Consider the following 17682-nt stretch of genomic DNA (forward strand, 5'->3'; position numbering starts at 1 on the left):
GTTAATCAAGCCAAACGTCAATTTCGACGGAAAAAATTCGGTGGCGATATTTCTAGAAGGCCTAGAAAATCACTTCCAGCTCTACCCTGTGCCTGAAAGACAAAAAGTTGCCATTGCCACATCTGCACTAAGAGGACAGGCCTCGCTATGGTGGAAGAATATAGGCAAATTTTTATTAGGGGAATTCGGAGGCCAGACATATACATTTGAAAATTTCAAAAAATCGTTATTCAAGGCCTTCCCCATAGTGAAAGATCGAGCAAGGCTAGAAGCCGAACTATATAGTTTATATCAACGGAATATAGAAGAGTTGACGGACTTTATTCTGCGAAAAATTAAGATGACGGATATGCTGCATGGGAAGAAACCCGACGCGGAGATTATTGAAATAATCTTACCAAGATTGTTACCTGCTGTTCAAAACTACTTCGAAATTAGAAACCCAAGCACATTGCAGGAGCTCTTCGAATTGGCGGTCAAGTTCCAAAATCGCAGAATAGCGGGAAAGCTAGAGGGGCATCGTATTCTCAAAGTATCCGAAGGCAATCTTCAAATGAGCAGACCAGAAATGCAAACCGCTCTTATGGGGGAAAGAGCTATCAAGCTAACTCATCGAAGCTCGAAGGTCAAGGCCCAAAAAGGAAATTTGAAAACAACCGTCCGCGTACCCAGAAGGCAGAAGTTGAAAGGAAAGCTTTAAACGAGTAGAGGGGCCTGTGAAAGCGAGGGTCCAGACCTCGGAAGTTTTGAAAAAACCCTCAAGAAGACAAATACGGTCATCGTAAAGAACTCACAGTTACCAATTATACAAGTCCTGTTTGGCGATTTACCAGTAGAAGCCCTCATCGATACAGGAGCAGAAGGTAATTTTATGAGTGATATTTTTTAAGAACTTTAATAGGTTACGATTATTTAAAAATAAAAACACAGAAATCATAGCAGCACAAGGACAAACTTGTCAATGTATCGGAAAACTATCTTTAAAGATACAGGTTCAAAATGAAAGCCTTAAAGTATTAATTTTTGTAGTAAAAAATTTGCAAAGTCCACTTATTTTAGGTATGGAGTTTTTAAAAGCCGCCAAGGCCAAACTCAATTTTCAGGAAAGTTCTATCGTGCTGGAGATGGATCGGAGGGTGGTGGAACCAGTGGAACAACCGCAAGTTGACCTTAGCCATTTGAATGACCATGAAAGTCAAGCCATCCAGCAAGTGGTGAGTACTTTTTCAAACTTGTTTTCAGAACGGCCTGGTAGTAGTCAAATTGTTACGCATGAGATACAGTTAACTGCCGACAAACCCTGTAGGACTAAACCTTATCGCTATGATAAACAGAAAGAGAAAATCATAGAAGAACATATTCAGGAAATGTTAAAGAATCAAATAATAACGCCCATAAATAGTGAGAACGCGAGTCCAGTCGTACTATGTAGGAAAAAGAACGAGTTTCCTCCTTCGGATAAAAGGGCTTGGAGGTTTGCTATCGATTACAGGAAACTTAATAGTGTTACCAAATTCCCAGTTTACCCTTTGCCGGTTATAGAGGAAATTATAAGAAAGATTAAATCTACAAGATACATGACTACTTTGGACTTAACGTCTGGCTACTATCAAATAGTTATGAGAACCGAAGACATACATAAAACCGCGTTTATAACAAAATCGGGCACTTATGCATTTTTACGCATGCCCTTTGGGTTGTGTGGGGCCCCATCAACATTCCAGAGAGCTATGGACATTGTTCCAAAGCCTTTCCTAGGAAAATCGACTTTAATCTATCTAGATGATATAATTATAACGAGTAGTACGTTGGAACAACATATTAAAGATCTAGAAGAAGTTTTTAAATTATTAAAAGAGGCCGGTCTTACAATTAACGCCTCAAAATGCAAGTTCGCAACTAAAGAACTTAAATATCTGGGTTATAAAATTTCGCAAAAGGGTATAGAAACTCAAGATTCAAAAATAAAAGCAATCAAGAGTTTCCCACCTCCCAACACCGCCAAGAAACTTTCTTCTTTCCTTGGGCTGTGTTCTTATTATCGGTCATTCATAAAAGATTTTGCTAATATTGTTGAACCCTTGTTAGTAATTAAAAGAAAGAAAAGTAAATTCACGTGGACAGCAGAAGGAAATACCGCATTTGAAAGGTTAAAAGAAGCGCTCATCAATGCCCCTGTTTTGAAATTCCCGGAGGGGGACGAAAATCTGGAAATTGCAGCAGATGCGTCGGACTATGCTGTGGGTGCGGTTCTCATGCAAAATGGCCATCCTTTGGCATTTTTTAGTAAAACGTTGAATCCTACACAAAGGAATTATACAGCTACAGAGAGAGAAACATTAGCCGTATTAATGGCTGTACACAAATTTCGAGTTTATTTCGGCAAAGCGCCAGTAACAGTCTTTTCGAATCATGCGGCTGTTGGTAGACTTTACTCGGGAAAAAACCTAACGCCCAGGTTAATAAGATGGGCTTTAAAACTTCAAGAATATAATCTCATAATTAAATATAAACCGGGTAAGGAAAACAATGTAGCTGACGCACTTTCTCGTATAAAACTGGATGATGAAGTCAATGAACTTAAATGCGCTGTGTTGACTTCAAAAATTTTAGATTCTAGCGATACAATTATTGCTGAATTGAAAGCTGATCCTGAATTTGGAAGTATCTATGCATATTTGAAAGACCCCGAAAGCTTTGAGCACACAGATATCGATGCGATAAGAAATAGAGCAGAAAACTATGAAATAATAGATAATTTATTATTTTATACGAAAACAACAAACGAAAATCTCGAGTACAAACCAGTCATCCCAGCCTCGCTTCGATTAAGCATTTTGAAGGAATTACACGACGCGAAAACAGCGGGTCATTTAGGGGTCAGAAAGACTTTAAAAAGGGTACGCGAGGCGGTATATTTCCCGCAATTATACAAAATAGTAACTGCGTATGTCAGGTCCTGCAATCAATGTCAGTTAATAAATGATATTAATTGCAGCCCGGCCGGGTACTTAAATAGCATTTGCGCTACATTTCCGAATGAAATTTTAGGCATAGATCTTCTTGGTCCTTTCCCCCAGAGTGAATTAAAATCGTTTTCTTTTAGTAATTGTAGATCATTTTTCAAAATGGACAGAAATTGTTCCACTTAAACGCGCGTCAGCCAAAACAGTCGCAGATGCATTCTTACACAGATACATTTTAAAATACGATGCACCGATAAAAGTCATTAGCGATAACGGTAAACAATTCGTTAGCCAAATATTTGAAAATATTTGCACTGGACTTGGCATACGCCATATCAAAATGGTTCCGTATAGACCACAGGCAAACATAGCAGAAAAAGTTAATAAAAACATTGTAAAAATAATTCGAAGTTATGTTAGCACACATCACAAGCGCTAGGATGGCTACATAAATGAGTTAGCTTATACTTTAAGCACGGCAAATCACGATACTACGGGAAAAACCCCAGCAGAATTATTTTTAGGACGGAAGTTAATTACGCCATTAGATAAATTATTCTTTGTGCAACAAAGAGAGCAAGAATTTAAGCAGAAAGATGTGCAAACACTTATTGACCAGGCGGTTAAAAGCTCGGATACGGCAAGAAATAGACAAAAGTTATACTATGATAGAAAACGCCATGAAGCAGATTTTAAAGTTGGGGATAAAGTGTTGAAGCGGAAATTTTCTTTATCAAGTGCCCCAGACAATTTTACTGCAAAGTTAGCTCCAAAATTTGAAGGCCCCTATGTAATTCAGGAAATCAAGGGAGTCGTATTGTACCTTAAGAACGAGAGAGGGGAAATCTGTAAAGCAAGTCCCGACCAGGTGAAAAAATATTATAATCAAAATGATTTTGAAATCCTTAAAAGTTTCTTGCAGGACTCAAGCGTAAAAGAAGTAGAAGGTCCAGAAGTAACGTCACCCCTCCACCACCCAAGAAGCAGAGAACTGAAGAGAAACCTAGCCCTTCTACAAGCCATGCGACGGTACCGAAGAGAAGAAACGAAAACGTTCAGACTCCAGCATTTAAGAAATACAAGAAAGCAACGCCGCCGCGTAAAGAAGCTTTGGTAAAGAGGAAAACACCACTTACAACGTATCGCAGTAGAAATTCTGCATCGAGGAGAACGCTTCCAGGGCCAGAGAGTCAGGTGCAAACAAGGCCGCCGTTCCCGAGAACGAAAAGACAGCAGGAGGAACGAAAAGACCACCACCAACAGAAGAAATTCAAGCATGATTCCAGACCGGAAGACGCCAAGACCAGCCGTCCAGGGGCGAAACGGAAAAAACAGCAACCCGACGACTACCACTCCAAGAGGCCAGCATGCAGAGGGCGAAAAAGAAAAAGCAACGTGGACGACACTCGAAGGACGGTAAGGAGACGACTGACGTCGATGAAACCTATAACGTGGGAGCAGTTCTGCCAGAAGAGGATGGCGGAGTTCCAATCATCGAAAACTCAAAGACAAGTTAAAATCTTCTATAAAATTTTTTTCTTTTGTTCCGAAATGTTATGCGTAAATATGAAGTTCTATGTTTTGAAGGAAGTCAATGTGTCTCGGTTGAGACTTAGTTTTCTTTTACTTTATTTAGCTAAGGCAAAAGTATTATTTTCTTTAAGTATAAAATCTAAGAACAAGCAGTTTCTGTTGGTCGAAAGACTAATTCTGTTAAAGCCAAAATTTGGCCGAAGATAAAAATAACTTCGTATTCTTGTATTAATAAGAACTTTAGTTTCAGTGCCGCCAGCTTGGCGAAGAATGAGTAAAGTAAAAATTTATTTTTCTCTTATTCATTTTATGGTAAATTGTAAAAATCATATGTATTAGAATTTTGTAAATATACGTAAATACTTGAAAGTTATGTAAAAGTAGAATTTAGACTAGAAGCATAAAATTTTAGATGCTAAAAGTAAATGCTCTAAAGCAATGAATTCAAATTTAAGTATTAAACTGTAGATAAAATCATGCTTTAGAGCGAAAGCCTGCATGTCTAAAGATGAATGAGGGGGAATTTAGAATGGATGTGTTTTGTAGGGTTCTCTACCTACACTTGAATTTTAAGAATGTTAAAATAGCCCATCGAGTTGTAGAATGTCGAGTAAGGTGTGTCTATTTTGTCGATGAATTCTAACAAATCATTGTGGTTAGGGGAAGTGTTGCAATACTAAAACACGAATATTCCCGTTTGACACCACACATGGTGGAGAGCCAGGGTAAAGTTAAATTCATGTTTGAATACTTGAATGAATGTGAATTAAGCAGTAACTAAGGAAAATAAATCGTTCAAAAACAAAAACTTATTCAGTGTCAAGAAAGTGTAAATTATAATGTATTCAGAAAGATACTGATACTTATTCCTTCCAGATGCTGGAAGGAAGAGAACAGATTGATTGCTGAAGTCCAGGAAAGGTTGCTGTAAGAAGAGAGAGTTAAATAAGTATTTACAGAAATTTATTCTATTTTGTGAAAAAACAGTTTTTTTATGTAAACGAGGCTCTTAAAATTTAGTTCAGAATTGTGGAAACTTTTCAACAGGTCGTTTCTAGGACCTGCTTCCAAGTTTACCAAATTATCGCAGCGGCAAATGTAGGGTTTATATTTATTTTAACTAACATTTATTTTAAGTTTAAACTATCTTTCCTGTCAATCCTTACTTTCCCCTGGAATTGCCAATGCCAGAGTATGTTAATTTTAGTAGAACGCGCAAGGATTCAAATTGTCAGCGAAAGTAATCTGAGTTAAATAGAAGGGAAACGAGTTCGAAAGTGTGCTTTCTTGCTTCATGAGTGTGGAGGTGGCTAGTTAGAAATTGAAGAACCACGCGTTTCGGCCTGTGTGCTTGCCTCGGCAGATTGTTGAATCTTTCAACGTAATATTCAGAAGTTTTCTGAATTATCAGCAGTATCTTAGAACGCGGTTAGGTCAGTTACGTTTAGAGAGCCTCGTAGTTAGTCACTTGTTATTATTCTTTTTTTAGTTTCTTATTTTTATTTTACCGTCGGGTCGGCGTAGTTTGTGAGCGTCAAGAGCACGCATTTGTAATTTCTAAAGTTGAATAAAAAGGGATTTAAACCCTTCTCAAGACTTTGTCTACTTTCCAGTTCTTAGCAGTCACCACTATTGTTGCATGCAGGTTGGAAGCGCGCAACATTACAGCATTATTAATGGTCTCATGAAGTTTTATTACTTTAGAACCATAATTTGGTCATACTTAAAAAATCTTTAAAGTGCAAACACTTTTTATTTCTAATTAATGTAAATTATATTTCGAGTTGGCCGCACGCCAGTACCGAAGCCTGCCATTGTTTTCTAGAAAAACACTGATCAATATATATTATATATATATATATATATATATGTGTGTGTGTGTGTGTGTGTGTGTAAGGATTTCTAAAATGCGTAGATGACAACAGTGGAACTTCTAACAGCTTACGATACTGCGTAGATGGCTGAGAAGACGGTAGTGGGGTGAAGGTGGCAGAGTGGAAAGCATAATCACGCAATTTAGCACAAAATATCTTGAAAAATAACAATCTTTATTTTTTTTACTCATCCTTCTTCAGACAAAATGTTTCCTAATTATATTTGAATACAGTAAGTTGCATTTTGAAGTACGACGTCGTTTTAAGCAAGTAAGCGGCAGCAGCTTACATAAAAAGCATCTTGGCGGCAGGAGAGCTTATGCCGTAAAGGGGAAGAGTTATAGTACTTTCAGAGGACGAAGGTTGGGAGTGGGAAAGTTTCAGTTCAGAGTTTTGGTTTACAATTAATTTGATTGGACAAGAGGCATCTGCATTAAAACGTTACGTAAGATAGAAAAGTCTGGAACCTATGAGAAGAGATGAATTTAGGGGCAGATTACCGAATTTAGAATGTTAATTTTGAGGTCGCCAATTATTTTTTTGAAACAGCTATCATAATTTGTTATATCTTACATATATATATTGATCAGTATTTTTCCTCTATAATATGCATAGAGATGCTAGTCACGTAATCTATTAATAATAGAAATCTTTTTCTAAAAGATAATTTGTTTTTTGTTACTTACTAATGCAAATATTCTACTTCTTCACTTTGCCGACGGTGCCTGAATTCTCTATCTTCTATTTCTTTCTCTGTATTTTCATTCTCTATTTTGATATCAAATATCTCCGTCACCTTTTTATTGCACTGGAATCAAACTCTTCGCGTTTTATTTTTTACAAGTACAAAAATTTCCTAAATGTAATAAAGACTAAAGCAAAGTGTAAAGAGTCAGATTGAGTAGTTTTTACATTATTGTTGCCCTCAGATTTTGAAGTGACAAAATATGAATTTTTGCGCAATTTAAAACATTTTATGACTGGAAGTATATCTCTACGACTAACAATTACGAAAATAAAGTCCGGAGAAAGACTTTTGGTGATATGGTGTATAGGAACATTGTGATATGCATGCAGTGATCCAAACCGGTTGAACGTAGTGCTAATGTTGAGCAGAGAAGCATGAACAATGCCATATTTCTTCAAGCACGAACAATGCCGTAGCGTTTTAACTGTAAATTCTGAAAAATGTTTAAATATTCGTGTAATTTTCCCCTTCTATTTTGTACATAGTTTGCCCTGTGGTAGCTAATTTATTGGTAAATTGATTATTTTCATTATTATTATTATTATTATTATTATTATTATTTTTATATTCAATGTGTTCAATTTCTATTCGCCTTTTTTATATTAGCATTTCATCCCTTCCCATTTCCTTTCATTCATATTTTCCCTTCCAGTTATTATTTAAAATGTATGTATATTATGCAGATTCTTCATCAAGCTACACGGGCGTAGCAGGTGTTCTAACACTTAAGAAACTTTCCAAACATGTGTTTTCTCCTTCCTTTGGATGTTCCAGCTCATTGTAGCCGTATCTACTGCTGATTTGTTCCATCTTTCGAAATCCGGGTCTTTTTTATTCGCCTCTTTTTCTTCGTTCTTCTGATGTGAACTCTTGGAAACTACAGTCAAGTCTCAATTCATGGGAAGTTCCCTGCAAAGTAACTGAGCCGATATGTACGTGACCAGTTCAGTTATCGTCAGATATTGTAATGTTAGTATTGCTATGTATTCTTATTGGAATGTAAGTTTCTTTTAAAAAATAATATTGTGATAGCTGCCAATAGTTTATCCATGACCTCTTTTCATTTGCTATCTTCTAACGGTAATCGCGTTCTTCAGAAATTAAAAGACTCGCTAATTTTCCCAGCACGAATGTTGAACGATAAAATTAATTTAAAAAAGGAGGGAAATAGTTGAGAAAATACGGTATGAGATGATTCGCTTGTGATGAGAAATGAGACTTAGATTGATACTTTTATAGAAATGGTAGTATTTCCATTATTTTTTCTGCCCTTTTTAGATAAACACCAATTTGCTGGGGTAATTTCATTGAATTTTAGGCTAATCTAATCATTGGTGGATGGAACTATCAATAATTCAGGAAATTTCACGAGGCATCGGTGTCTGTGACGCTGCATGGTTACTTGATATCGATAGTTTAAAAAATGAAACATTCATTATAATTGTTTTTGCAACAAAAAGTGATAAACTTATAGGGAAAAAAATTTGATGACATTCTAAAAAGTCGAAAGATAAACTAATGGTACCTGTATTAAACCCAAAGCCGTTGTTAACTCGTCGCAACTTCCTCACTGTTGGATCTAATTCTTTTACTGCATTGCATAAAGACAATAAATTCTCATATTCTGCCACAAGAATGATTTCATAAAATGTTATAAAGATACTGGAACCTTTGTACAAGTTGTCGATTGTCAGCCGAGATTAAAAACCTTCACATGGGCGTCCCAGCAGCCTCGATGAGGGTTGCCTTTTTCACGATACCGTACTTTATAAGAGCGCTAGCATATCTCTGCCTTTATGTCACGGCATCTTTGTGTATTGGCGAGCGACAGTCAACTTGAAAAATTTTACAGAAACTTTGTGCAGGTTAGCGACTGCTCAGCAAGATTAAGACTTACAGATGAGCGTCTCAGCACTTTGACGAGGACTGCTTACTTAAGACTCCTATCACATTTTTTATTTTTATGCCATGGGACCACTATCCGTGGAAGCGAGGTTCAACTTAAATGGTACCGTAACCTTTGTATAAGTTCGCGAATGTTCATCAAGATTAAGGCCTTCATATGGACCTAAATGAATAGCCTTAATGAGGGTTCTTTTTTTCAAGATAATGAATTTTTTAAATGATACCGGCACCTTTGAGCCTTTATACTATGGGACCTTTGCGCCTTTGTCAACGATAAGCAACTTGAAAAAAGGTGCCTTTGCCTGATCAGGTTAGACTAGTCCCATCCGCTCCTAAGCGTAATGTAACACAGGTATTTCTTTCTTTCCAGGCACTTATGTCTTTCAACTGCAGTGGAGACTGGAATCACAAAAAGACGCTGACCTTCTTGGTAGATCAACAACAGCCTGACGGCTCCTTTGGAGACTTGTTAGCAACGTACTTTGTTTTGCCAGTTCTAAGTGGTCGGTCCTTGGTTCACCTTAGAAATACCATCTGCGATCCTCCAATCATTTCTAAAGGTTAGTAAATTTGGCCTACTTCTGCCATACTTAGAAAAACAAATTTGATCCTAAAGTAAAATAAAATTAGAAAATTATTTTTTACAATGAGCTTTTATTTAAAATGGATATGATAATTGATGTACTAAAAAGGAGAAAAACGACTTATCGTATAGTTTATCGGGAATAAATTCTATTCACAGAATTCTTCAGTAATTTTATATCGCGAATAATAAAATCGCAGAATGTCCATTATACATTTTCAAAAATAATTAATAACCTATTTGGCAATGCAATTAAATTAAGAGATTTTGTTATTAGGCGCCCAGAATTGTAGAGTAATTCTGTAAATACAGTTATTTATCATTCCCATCGAATTATAGGATATATTATTCTTCTCCTTTTAGTACATTAATTATCATATCTATTTTAAATAAAAACTTATTGTATAAATCCTTTTCCTTAGTTGCATTTTATTTCCTGTTTTTAGTCTCAGTTGCACATTATCGATGATTAAATTTTCAGTCATTAAAACTCAAGCAATAAATTGTAAGAAAATTACGAAATAAAGAAAAATAATTAAACTTCATTCAGAGAATGAAGAAAGCACTTTGAATATTCAGTTTCGGAAAATGGGCGTAATAACAATGTCACAACGGATATTTTACTTCAAGCTAAAACGAAAAAAGCGAACATCGGCACTTACTCATCGAGTGTGCTAAGATGATGAACTCTAAACCAATTTTCCTATAAGCAGCATTTATTTCTTCCGTCTGCTTCAGAAGCACAAGTGTAGGAAATTCCTCAAATAATATTTTTATGACGAAAAATAAGTTTTAATCAGTGAAACTTTCAAAACTTTATATTCAAAACATTTATAGGTGTTGAAATTTAAAAATCATAAAAGTCAAATAGTCTAAAAAGTCGAATGATTTTTCAAAAATTCACCAAAAACTCACAAACAAAGTTATAATCTTCATCTAAGTTTCACTCAAAAGTTTTTTTTTTTTTTTCTAGCTCTGTTCGCTGATAAGAACAGTAAAAGTGTGATATGTTAAGCTTGTTCGTTAAAGGAAGGTATGTGCGAAAATTCATTTAAACATCAAATAAAAAAAATCTGCTTCGAATTTTTAAATATATTTCTTCAACACTTTACATCAAGGATGTCAAACTCGCGGCCCACAACAAATATTTTTGTGGCCCGGCCAATATATCGGCAAATAATAATATATAATAATAAAATAACATATCGACGAAGAAAAAAATTAAATGTTTACTGCTAAGTAATTAACGATAATTTATTCAGTGTTGTTAGATTACTCACGGCGAGCTGACACACACTACTTAAATTACAAATGCGTGTGAGTAGCTTGTGTTCAGCTACCTTCGGCTTTTGGGGAACACGTGCACTCAGAACTTGTACGCATCCCCCGATAGCCGAATGTGGCCGAACTCATGGTCTCAGTTTTCCAATCATAGTTTTGTACGATATATTGGTGCATGCATGTGCATGCACTTTGCTTTATTATTAATTATTACTTAATTCATATTGTTACGGATTTCATAGTTATTTATTTATTTAGTTTTTTTAATTTAGAATTGTAATTAGATTTGCTTCATGATGCCTTAGCAACGCAGACGATTTTTGAAAAGACAGCTGCGTTGGAAGGTTAAAAATAGAACAGCGCGTGCATTTAATACCTAATAAATAAATATCTCGTAATTGCTGTTGCCATCCACAAAAATCCAGATATTTATAGATGTTTCCAGTATATTCGAGAAATTAATTATAAAGCTTATAAAAGCCGAGAACAAACAACTCATCTCAGTAGTAGCTGTAGTTCTAGCGAACTGTTTGTTTACTTACTGCTGTGATTGAATTGTAGTGATTTCGCTGTGAGATAGAATTAGTTTCTCTGTTTTGAATTGATTTTTGCTAAACGTTTGACATTTTGTGATATTGTTAGAATATTTTTGAAGAATTATTTCAGCATTTTGATTTATCTCTTGTGGAAAGAATAAATTTTTGTTAACTTTTTAACGTTAACCGTGCTTATTCCAGCCCTTTGTATTCAGTATGTCTATATCAAAACCAAGTGGTAGTAAAATTAAACGAAAAATCGCTGACGAACATAGAATATTCCAAGTAAAATGCGAATTAGAATATTTTTGCTGTGAAATAAAAGATAAAATAATCTGCTTGATATGTAATAATACTATTAATGTATCAGTTATATAATATAATATAGTATAGTTATATAATATAATATAGTAGTTATATAATAGTAGCATTACTAAGAAAAAAACTTAGTGAAATTCACGGTTCAAACATTCATCATATGCATTGTATTATACATCAAGAAGTTCTATGCACGAAAGTAATAAATATGGAGAATGTTTTGTCATATATAAAAAAAGTTATAAATTTTATAAGATCTCGAGGTTTAAATCAGCGTCAATTCACTGCTTTCTGAAGTGAGTTACATAGTGAATATTCGGGTTTGTCCTACTGTACCCAGGTACGTTGGTTATCTTACTCCAAGATATCAAACAATTCTGAGATTTGAAAGAAGAAATATGTCAGTTTTTAAAAACGAAAAATCAAGACGTAAGTTTGTTTTACGATCCAATATGGATACAAGATTTTTCTTTCTTGTTTGATATAACCAAACACTTAACCGATTTAAATTTATCGTTACAAGGAAAATATCTTATCATTACGAACATGTTTGACATAATTAAAGCATTCAAATATCAACTAGTTCTTTGGGAAAAACAACTTAAAAATGAAGATTTGATGACTTCCCGACGTGCAGCATGAACAAATCAAGTTTAGATGATACTTGTTCGTAACAAAAATACGCAAAAAAAATTGCAAATTTAACAACTGAATTTGAAACGAGGTTTAATGATTTTAGTTCCCTCGAAGACAAATTTTTTTTTGTTTCCTTCGATTTTCTCAATAAATATTGACTCAGTACCCAGCCATATGCAAATGGAGGTGATCGAGATTCAATGCAACTCAAATTTGAAAGCAAAATTCATTGAAGTGGGCATGCCTGAAGTTTACAAATATTTACCAGCCAGGTTTGAAAATACTCGAAAATTCGCATGTGAAATCATTTCCATGTTTGGTAGCACTTATCGGTGCGAGCAGTTATTTTCAGTCATGAAAGGTAATAAGTCTCCTATTAGAAACCGTATTAATGATGCTCACCTTGGGTCAGCGTTGAAAGTTATCACTGCAAACAAAATTTCTCCCAAAATAGGAAAATAATAGCAGAGAAGAGATGTCAAGTATCAGGACGTAAACATTAAATTTTTGTTCTTTTCTCTCTCTCTCTCTCTCTCTATATATATATATGTTTATTATTGTATTATTCGAAATAAATCTACGTTTCTATGAATATTGATTTTTTTTTTTTTTTTTTTTTTTTTTCGGCCCGCCTAAAGTTAAACCTTGTTTGTTTGGCCCAAGTGTACCTATGAGTTTGACATCCCTGCTTTACATTGTCATCGATCAACAGTGTGTGTACGAAATTTAAACCTGGTGGCTTATGAATGACTGGAGATATTCAAGAGAATTTAAGATTCGTCTTAATCCTAGTTTCATTAGATAAAGTTCATGAAAGAATGGTAAAATTTTTACTATAAATAAATAACTTTTATATACTTCACTTTAAACGTGGAAATTTTTTTAATTTGTTTTTGGGTGAGATTCAAGTCTCATGAAGAATTTATAACATCTTTAAAACACTTGAGAAATGTTTTGCTATTGTAGTAAAGTATTTCAGCATTAAAACTGCTAAAGTAGGGTTTCTCAGTCTGAAAAGTTTAAGGGAAGAAGGAATGTAATTAGCCTTTTATTTATCTGTTGACTTCAATACACTCTCGATTACTCGGGGTGATGCTGGTCAAGCAAGTCAGGAATAATTGAAAAACACGGATAATCCAAACTATAAGTTTTCAAACATATCATATACGTATATTTCTTTTAAAAAAAGTTATTTTAGTTCGTTTGTGAGAAATGTAAACATTTATCAAAGAATTTTATTGCGTATTGTTCAAAATGCTGTTTTATCACTGTATTCGAATTCCCTTTAGTCGAAATAATTTTTGTTTAACAATTTACCGAAGAGTTTGCGAGCCAGTTCCATATTCTTTGGCGATCTTTATTGTCGATTCGCCATGTTCAGATCCTTTTTGTTTTAAAGTTAAAACAATTTTCTTGCGCTTAATACATGTAGAATGCTCTTCACTTTTTTAGTTCTAAAATTGATCAATTTTTAAAATAATAATAGGAAAATACTCAAGAAAGTACGTACGAAACTTAAAAATCTCGGTGATCAATCGAGATGATGCTTTCGAGTAGGCACATGTAGAATAAATAGTGCGAAATAATCGCTGAAACTAAACCTAAAGACGCACATCAGCGGTTTTTAGAGCATGATTGGACTTGCGCTTTTTTTTACGCACTCTCTCGCATACCGATTCGTGTGCATGCGTTGGCACCGACAAGGTGTTGGTGTATTTAATTATGGCAAAGCACACTACGGCTATCTGCCTAAGGGGAGGGATGCCTTCGTGGAGGACTTTCTAAGGAAAACTGGCTCGTATACACGTTACACATGGGAAAAATCCACAAAAACACCCATGCAGCCAGCCCGTTCGCGGGATTCGAACCTCGGACCGAACTACCGGTGTTCAGCGACTTTACCGCTCGGCCGCTGGTGGGTCTGGCACCGACAAGCATGCATAATTTGCACTCGTATAATTGAAAATACGGATGTAAAAAAAACTACGTTTATTCATGTTTTGGTATTTATCAATATATTCTATAGCTTTTCTTGTTTAATTTACGAAACTCATCCAAAGTAAATGTATATATATATATATATAGTATATGTAAGAAAAATAAAGAATATGTAAAAGACTAAATTAGCAGCCTAAATTAATTTCCCTTCTGTATTCTAAAAATAGCAACATCTAGTTTTCTATAGATTTCCTATGAGTTTAAAGTTGTCAATTCATGCTTGTGTGAAATATATATCTATTTATCGTAGTATATTTAAAGTGTTGAGATGGCCCTGCGTGTTTTAGTTGGATGCAAGCGAGTTATAGATTATGCTGCTAGAATTAGAATTAAGCCCAACAAAACTGGAGTCGTGATAGAAGGCGTAAAGCAAAGCTTGAATCCTTTTGATGAGATAGCAGTGGAAGAATCTCTCCGTTTGAAAGAGAAGAAACTCTGTAGTGAGATCATTGCTGTTTCGTGTGGCCCACCTAGTTGCCAGGAAACATTGCGCACAGCTCTTGCTATGGGTGCAGACAAAGGCATCCATGTGGAAATCGACGGCAAGGGATTATACTTTAGCTACTTCACGTATCTAAAATTCTTGCCGCTCTGGCATTACGAGAAAAAGTAGATCTCATAATAGTTGGGAAACAAGCCATTGATGATGATGCAAATCAGACAGCACAAATGACAGCTGCAGTTTTAGACTGGCCACAGGCTACATTTGCATCCCAAATAGAAAAGACAGAAATCAACGGCAAGGATTATACTTTAGCTACTTCACGTATCTAAAATTCTTGCCGCTCTGGCATTACGAGAAAAAGTAGATCTCATAATAGTTGGGAAACAAGCCATTGATGATGATGCAAATCAGACAGCACAAATGACAGCTGCAGTTTTAGACTGGCCACAGGCTACATTTGCATCCCAAATAGAAAAGACAGAAATCGACGGCAAGGATTATACTTTAGCTACTTCACGTATCTAAAATTCTTGCCGCTCTGGCATTACGAGAAAAAGTAGATCTCATAATAGTTGGGAAACAAGCCATTGATGATGATGCAAATCAGACAGCACAAATGACAGCTGCAGTTTTAGACTGGCCACAGGCTACATTTGCATCCCAAATAGAAAAGACAGACGGGCAACTTCAGATCAAAAGTGGCTTAAAATATTACAACTGAGTCGACAGGACACGTGTCCTGTGCGTTGGAATTCCAGTGGAAATGTCATCGCAGTGTCTGCAATAACCAACCATCTCTTCAAACTTCCATGTGTAACGGAAATTCATAATGTATATCGAGTATCCGAAAGTCCGATCAGTGAAAACGAAGTGTACAGCCATCTGTTAAATGTTTAGAAGAAAAAAAAAGTGTTTTAAATCACCAAGGTGTGCCTGTGCTTCACAGAAGTGTTATCATCGAAATTGTGGCTACGATTGTGAAAGCGAATTAGTTAATTAATGCCTTCATGTTATAATCTTCAAGATATCTTCGGCTCCGTCAATTTATGTGCGCAACCTGAAATCAGCAAGTCGTGTTAAAAGTTTTAAATGTTTTAAGTCAAAATCCATTCTTCGAAATTTAATCTAGCATATATGGTGATTTAATAAGCTTCTGCAGCTTTCTTTCTGCTAAGCTTCTAAGCTTTCTGCAGCATTAAGAATAACTTCTGCAGCGTCTTAATTAACCAGCGATATGAAAATATGAAAAAAAATTGAATCATAGAATTGCTATGAGTGCTTAAAAATGAAATGTAGAGCCAGCCTTCCAAAATTAATCCAGCGTTTGTTTATAGTAAAATGACGAATGTTTCCCAAGTGCCAACGTTTCAAATCATTCCAGTGCTTTCAAGGTCATCGAACTGCATATCTTGATCCGGGATATATGCGAATAAATTAGGATGTTTTTTCGCAATTATAGCATTAAATATACAATTGAAATAGGTGCCAGAAATTTATTTTCACTTTTGCTTTTGCGTAATTGAATCTACATTGGGAACTGATATTTTTTTCCTTAATAAAGTGGATATTAAACAATGTAACTCTATGATATGAAAAAATATAATTTAATATTAGAAATTTGAATTCTAAAAATTTAGTAAAGTGACTAAAGAATTCTTAAATTTTTGAATTACTTTTAGGGAACGCTATCAAGATGAGTTTTATATTTTTGAAATTTTGTTGAAAATTTTGAATACGAATTTTATAATTATTCTAAAAATGAAGTGTATATAAAAAATAAGTGAAATTATTACAAATACGTAATATGAAATTATGGTAAATGCATGTTAAAATTTATGGGTGATTGTATGTTAAGTATATAGTATGTCGACGTAGTACTGGGTTCCTAAACAGAGGCCAGTAAATTACCTCTACAGTTGTTCCTTTTACCCTCTTCGTGTAAGATAATGTTGGAGGCTCTCATTTTATGAGTGTGGGTAATTTATTTAAATATTATTATACTTTATTTTTATTGTGGAATCTATTAGTGCAGTTCTCAAAGGCCAGTTACCTTATGCAAGGAACGGAGGCCTTTTCAAGTAACTACCTAGGCACCCTGGGCCACCAGTGCAGAGAATACACTGGTTAGCTCAAGAGGACAGCCCTATTGATGGATATGTTTGTTTAGAAGTGCAATTGCGAGGCTTTCCAGTTTGGTAAAATCAGGAATTGTAAATGAAAGATAATAACGGTGAAACCATAATTTCTGAAACTGTTACTCTATTATATTTATGGTGTTAAAATATAATTTATCAGTATGGAAATTAGTGTCATAAATATTTATGTGCGTTACATTTAATTATAAGTAATGATTATGTAAAACGTTATTTTGTGATATTCTGTGGTAACACGAACCTTCTCTGAAGAATTATGATTATGTGAACTCTCAAGCAAAAAGACTTTTGGACTGAAATGCTGAAAAATTCAACAGGACTCTAAAAATTAAAATTTATTTCAAAAAATTGATATTTATAAATTATACTTTACAGGATCAAAATTTTATGATTTTTTTTTTTTTTCGCATTTGCTAGTGCTTTAACGCTTTTTCTTTAAAAAGGCTTTTCTGTCGCTACGCCTTTTTCTTCTTGAAGGGGGGGATATGTAAGAAAAATAAAGAATATGTAAAAGATTAACTTAGCAGCGTAAATTAATTTCCCTTCTCTATTCTAAAAATAGCAACATCTATTTGCACTGCGTCATTTCAAGAAAAATCTATGTCATATGGTTCTTACGTAATTATGATGGTGTAAATGGTACTAAAACTCAACCAGCCAATAGTAATTTTACAGCAATAATAACTGTCCAAACAAAATGCTTTGA

At 34.8% G+C, this 17682-nt stretch overlaps 1 protein-coding gene and 1 pseudogene across 2 annotated transcripts in view; both read left to right on the top strand.

The window, feature by feature from the left end:
- LOC118203696 (uncharacterized protein CG3556-like) overlaps window positions 1-17682 on the top strand; it is a 149735-nt gene that overhangs the window by 104119 nt on the left and 27934 nt on the right. For both annotated transcript variants that reach the window (XM_085823885.1, XM_085823884.1), the window contains exon 7: window positions 9397-9586. In XM_085823885.1, the coding sequence (XP_085680011.1) occupies window positions 9397-9586 (190 nt within the window). The remainder of the gene's footprint in view (window positions 1-9396; window positions 9587-17682) is intronic.
- LOC146995449 (electron transfer flavoprotein subunit beta pseudogene) lies at window positions 14566-15544 on the top strand (annotated as a pseudogene).

Source organism: Stegodyphus dumicola, chromosome 9 (genome assembly GCF_044657685.1).
Source record: "Stegodyphus dumicola isolate Sdum_Otavi_A_Nest chromosome 9, ASM4465768v1".
NCBI lineage: Eukaryota > Metazoa > Arthropoda > Arachnida > Araneae > Eresidae > Stegodyphus > Stegodyphus dumicola.